This window comes from Dendrobium catenatum, unplaced genomic scaffold, assembly GCF_001605985.2.
Source record: "Dendrobium catenatum unplaced genomic scaffold, ASM160598v2 fragScaff_scaffold_1557, whole genome shotgun sequence".
Classification (NCBI taxonomy): Eukaryota; Viridiplantae; Streptophyta; class Magnoliopsida; order Asparagales; family Orchidaceae; genus Dendrobium; species Dendrobium catenatum.
This window is the reverse complement of record NW_021320019.1, coordinates 3745468-3751298: the sequence shown is the minus strand read 5'-3', so window position 1 is coordinate 3751298 and position 5831 is coordinate 3745468. Positions and strand designations below refer to the sequence as shown.

Below are 5831 nucleotides of genomic sequence, written 5' to 3'. Positions count from 1 at the left end.
CTTCCCTTAGTCTCCCCTACGATTTTCCCCAAGGTTGGCCGCCGGAATCCGCCGCCAGAGCCGCTCGATCTCCCTTGCCCGTTGCCCCTACCGTCCGCTCCCTCTCGGCTTCTTTCGCTCAAACCATGCGAATGGGGGAGAATGAGGGCTGGGTTGGCTCATAATAGGAAGATGGGGGAAAGCCAAAAGACATACATGCCCTTACTTAAACAACCCATGCTTGAACAAACCTTAAGGGTAGAATTGGCATTATGAAACTTTTCTTAATTTTAATTCCTCAATTAAGAAAAATTAAATATAAGTCCTTTACATCAAATTTCTTAGAATTTTACGTAGAATTTTTCAAAATTATTTCCATAGAAATCCGACATCCTCGAATTTTCCACTTAAAACTCGTCGCGACGCTTTGAAAAGCGTGCGAGGTCTAAAACGACGTTTTGCGGGTTTTACAGGGAGAATGTGTGAGCTGGTTGAGACGAATAGCGATCACTTGAGGGGGTGAAGCAGTGGAGATTATGTCATGAGAGGGTTATGATGCGGGCATGGCATTATGCATGTCTTAAACGCGCAATGTGGAGTGTGCTTTCTTGGAGATCATGGAGTAAACTAGTATTAGTACTTGCTGATTTTCATTTGTGTGGTTGGGTTGCATAGGGTGCTGAGGTTAAGGGAGTAAGTGAATGGTAATGGTATAGTTAGGATAGGGATCTGACCTGTTAAGTCTCATTTTTTAAAAAAATTTGAAGAGTAATTATAGACAATTTAGAGTACCAAAATTACTGAGTACGTTAAATAATCATAAAACTTGCACAGTTAATTCAGATCATCAATAGACATCATTTTAAATTAAGAAAGTCAATCAGATTTAATTAAGCATGTTTAAATTCAATCAAACCTAATTTTGTGGTGAACACTTATCCTCCATTTGAATTCCAAATTGAAATATAAATTCAAATTTGAGTTTTCTTGTTTGACTCTTAGCTTGAATTTAAATTTTGAATTCAAAATTTCATTCTAATCTCTTCTCACTCTTTTCTGTATGATTTTCTTCAACCACGATGAACCAAGTAATCTCTTATCCATAACTTTTCTAAACTTGAACCAAATTAACCATGTGGAAAGACTTATTTGGGTGAACCAAGCAAAGGTAATTGGAACTGGACCTTCCTGGACCTGTCAAAGACGCCATCCTTTCTTTTGGCTGAAATGAGGGGAGAACGGTAATTTTCTGCTGTCCTGAAATTGTAACCTGCAGTGAGGAATGGAGTTGAACTGGATCGGCTTCCTTTTGGATAAGTTTTCTGCACTGCTTCTGGTTCCAGACGGCCTAAATTCATTTTAAGAGGACCATTGGAGCCTTGATTGATGTATCAAACGTATTATTCTTTAAAGTTTGGATTGAATTATTATTGATTGGTAAATCTCGTCATGCATAGGACTATGCTGAAAGTTTCACCATGGTCATCTCTTTCGTTGACCTGCTCTATCAAAATTGTTCATACTTAAGGTTAGTTTTGTAGTTCATGTTTAGAGGCTCTTTTATTAAATTACTTTTCATGATCATTTGTTACTATTCTTTTATTAGTGAATGAAATGAGATTCGTGACTATTGAAATGAATTTCGTGGATTCTACGTTATTTTGATTTGATGATTCAACACTTCTTTAGACAATTTGAGGGTTAACATCAATAATTTGAGAATTTGGCATGCAACTTTTATTGAAATATGAATTTTAGTTTTTATTGCAAGAATTTGCAAATAAATAAATAAATTTGTCCATCCTTTTGATAAGGTCTTGAAATCTCACTATTTAAAATTAGGAAGTAATTTCTGGCATTTAACTTTTACAGTTTTTCAGCTGAAATGTTTTTTTTATTTGGTCTTCTTCAGCATTGAATTTTATGCACTTTTTTTTCTTAGCATCAGGGAATCCCTCTTCCATGGTGATATCGGAGGGTTTGGGGGAGATGGTGACCCAATTTATCATGGGGTGTGAGTTGGTAGACAGAACAGTTTGAGAAGTTGCTAAATGGGCAATAAAGAGTCTATGTTCCAGTGCAGGTGGGAATAGGGAGAGTTAGCAAAGTGAATGCATTGGCTGTTTAAAGAAGCAGGTTAGAATGGTAGTTTGATCTGAGTCTTATTGCCTATAGCGGGTGGTAAAATAAAGAAGTGGGAAAATTCTTTTTTCTGTAAACTTAGTACTTAAGTTTACTTGTTGGAAGCCTAGGTTCAAATTTAAACTTCTGTAAACGGTTGATTTCAAGGATTTTCCATAAGCCGAGGAATTATATTGACTTGTTGAAACCTCAGTTGCCAAATTGCAACTTATGCAGGAGGTGCGTGATAAATACAAGTCACCTAATATTTTACTAAACATCTTTGCATTACATGTGAGGATGATGTAAGTTGTACTTCATAATTATTGAAAGATGAGGTGGGATTGTTTTGAAATGTGCTCCTTAAAAGATGATGTTAGGAAACGGGAAAGATGTGGTTGCACTCCTAAACAGGAAAAAAACTGTATAATTCATGTGTTGTACTTTATTCTTTACTCTCATATGGATTGCGGAATTTTTTTTCTGATTAAGTACTCATATTAAGTCTTATTGCTTTAATTTCATTTCAGGGGTGGCTAAAGAACTACTCTTTCAGACGATATGGCCAAGCAAATCACCATACTGAAGAAGCATGGAAAATTCTTTACCATACAATATACAATTGCACTGATGGAATTGCTGTATGGTTCTTTATAGTACTCATCTTTATCACATCATTATATTTGTTCAATTATATGATTGTCATATCATCAATGTCATCTTATTGTCCTTAGGGTATTTTATTAACTATGATAGATTTGATATCAATGTAGCTTCTATGCATACTGCTAGAATTTTTATTTTTTGTTAAACCTCAACATTATGTTTGGCCGGCCCAAGGGGGGCCAGCTAAACCGATCCCTATTGGACCGGTTTTGTCTACAGGCTGTGGGCCCAAGGGGGGCAAAACCATGGAGAAGGGGGGAGGCTAAGTAGTGGTGCCCACAACTCAATTAAATATTGCTTTGGAAGGGAAAATTTAAATTAGGGACTGTTTATGATGCCGAAGCTGCTCCGTCGATCACCAGATACCTGCAAGAGATTGAAAACAGAGGAAAAGATGCAATGCAAGAGGCAATGGAACAGTAAACTTTCTATGATATTCTTCTTAATGATCCATCTTCCCGGTAACCAGGTATTTCTCTTCTTTGCTTTAATTAGTTTCTCTTGTGAGGGTTAAGATTTCATCTTGAATTTAAATCTGAATTTGGGATCCTTGTGTTGATTTTGTTCTCTAGTCTTTGGTTAGAGATTGAGAGAGTTGAATCTTCCTTTCGAATTGAAGATTCTTGTATCTTGTGTTATTTTTCTCTCAAATTTCTTACAATTTTATAAGTATATGCTCTGTTTTGGCTGAATTTCTTAAATTCAGCAAACTTCTGCACTATTGGTGGCTATTTCCTATCAAATTGGTATCAGAGCACGTCGATCTAAGGGATATCAATGGCCGGAAGGAAGGTTGAAGTCTTGGAGGGAGAACTTGGGTAACTCCAATCAGATTTGGAGGAAAAGATTTATGATATTCAAAATCAGATCGCATCTGTTAATGAAAGGATGGAGGGAAAGTTTACGTGGTGGAAGACATGTTGAAGAAATTATTTGAAGCCAAACTAATCTAGCGACATTTGAAGCGAAGGAAACCATCTGCATTCATGGGACAGGTGGAAACCCTAACCCGTTTAGGGGAAGGAAAAATTCGGAAGTAGAGATCCTGGAGGGAGAATATGGGATGCTTCCGCTAGAACCGCTTTCTATGGAGGGGAGAAGTGTTGGGTGCGAATGAAAAGGTGCTGATTTTGAGGGTGACGATGTACATGGGTGGATCTACAAGGTAGAGCGGTACTTTGCGGTCAACAAGCTTATGGAGGAGGAGAAATTGACAGTAGCTGGATTTTGTTTGGAAGGGAAAGGACTGGCCTGGTATTAGTGGAGGGACATGAGGTGATCTATCCAGAGTTGGAGAGAGTTCAAGAACTGCTTATTAAAACGTTTCTGAACTAGTAGGAGAGGGGATTTCTATGAGCAGTTCTTCGCCCTAACGCAGGAGAGGACCATGGCAGAGTATCATGATCGGTTTGAGTACCTAGCTAGAATGCTAGATCGGCTTTCTAAGACCGTGCTAGAGGGGAATTTCATGAAGGGGCTCAAACCATATATCAAAGCAGCTTTTAGAGTAATAAGGCCGCATAACTTTGGAGAGGCCATGAAGTTGGCATAGTTGGTCGAAGACCAAAAGCATCTGGGGGGCTAGAGGCAGTAGCTCGGGAGAATCATATATAATGACCACCACTTTTCTAGCTCCCAAAGGAGTTGCATCTGGAGGTTTGCATGAAATACCAAAGGAGAAGTTTGGAGGAGAGGGATTTGGGGGAAATTTCAAGAAGCTTACTGAGGAGGAGTTGCACGAGATTCGGACAAGGGGGTTGTATTTCAGATGTACTGAGAAGTACAAGTCGGGACATAAGTGTAAGGACCGAACTTTTTAGGTTTTCACGATTTGCAATGACGAGAAAGTTGAAGAGGGAGGTGAGAGTGCGCTAGTGCAAGAGGAAGATGAGAAGTTACATTTGGATGTGGTGGAATTTTCTCTAAACTCAGTGGTGGGATTCACCCCGAGTCACACCATAAAGTGAAGAGAGAAATAGCTCACAGAGAGGTGGTGGTGTTGATCGACAGTGGGGAAACCTACAATTTCATCTCCAATCAAATTGTAGATCTGTTAGGGGTGAAATTAGTGGATACAGGTGGCTATGGGGTGATGATAGGCATGGGGAAGGTGGAGATGGGTAGAGGGGTATGTAGGGGAGTGGTGCTGACCATTCAAGAGATTCAAATGAGGGAGGATTTTCTTCCTTTGGAGTTGGAGAGCACTGATGTCATCCTAGTAAAGAAGTGACTACAGACCTTGGGAGATACCAAGGTCAATTGGGGAGCATTGAGGATGGATCTGATAGTAGTGGAAAGGAGAATGGTTATTCAGGGGGATGTCGGGCTATCTAAAGAAGGGGTTACTCTCAAATCTCTGATCAGGACCATACCAGATGTGGGAGGAGGATTTTTGGTGGAGTTACAGCGCTTGGAAGGATTCAAATTGAAGGATGAGGGAGACATTCCTACTATAGTTCAATCACTCATACAACAGTTCAGTGAGGTTTTCAACCTCTCAAGGGTCTACCTTCGCAGAGAGAGCTCAAGCATGCCATTAACTTGAAGGAGGGAGTGTCACCGATCAATTTCCGATCATATCGATACCTGTAGATTCAAAATGATGAGATTAAGAAGCTTATCTGTGAGATGTTAAAGGCGGGGATCATTAGGCCTAGTGTGAATCAATGTTTAAAATTGCGCAACTGAGTATTGAGGCATTTTTTGTTCATGAGGCGAGACGTAAGCCTCAAAATAAAAAAAAATGCGTAAAATGATAATTGTGGGCTCCGAAAATTAGGCCCTGGCCTCCCCGCCGCGCTTTTTTCTTTTTTTATTCGGCGAGGGAGTTTTAACTGAATAAGTTCCGAGGTAAGTTTTGGAAGGCAAATGGGTTTGTAGATAAGACACTACCCAGAGATTTCGCCCTCATTTTGTGAGGACTTTATGATCTGAGTTCTGGTTTTCTATAGGCGCAAGCCCCTATAGTTAATTACCCCTCCCACTAACGAGAGAGAACTTTCGATTAAGGCTAGTCATCAATCACATACGTATAGAATACGTGCATCTGGCATATAGTAGCAGCA

At 39.5% G+C, this 5831-nt stretch overlaps 1 protein-coding gene across 1 annotated transcript in view; it reads left to right on the top strand.

The window, feature by feature from the left end:
• The window catches only part of LOC110114091 (alpha-N-acetylglucosaminidase), a 76419-nt gene that overhangs the window by 61351 nt on the left and 9237 nt on the right, over positions 1–5831 (top strand). The window contains exon 15 of the mRNA XM_028700604.1: positions 2631–2741. Within this exon, the coding sequence (XP_028556437.1) occupies positions 2631–2741 (111 nt within the window). The remainder of the gene's footprint in view (positions 1–2630; positions 2742–5831) is intronic.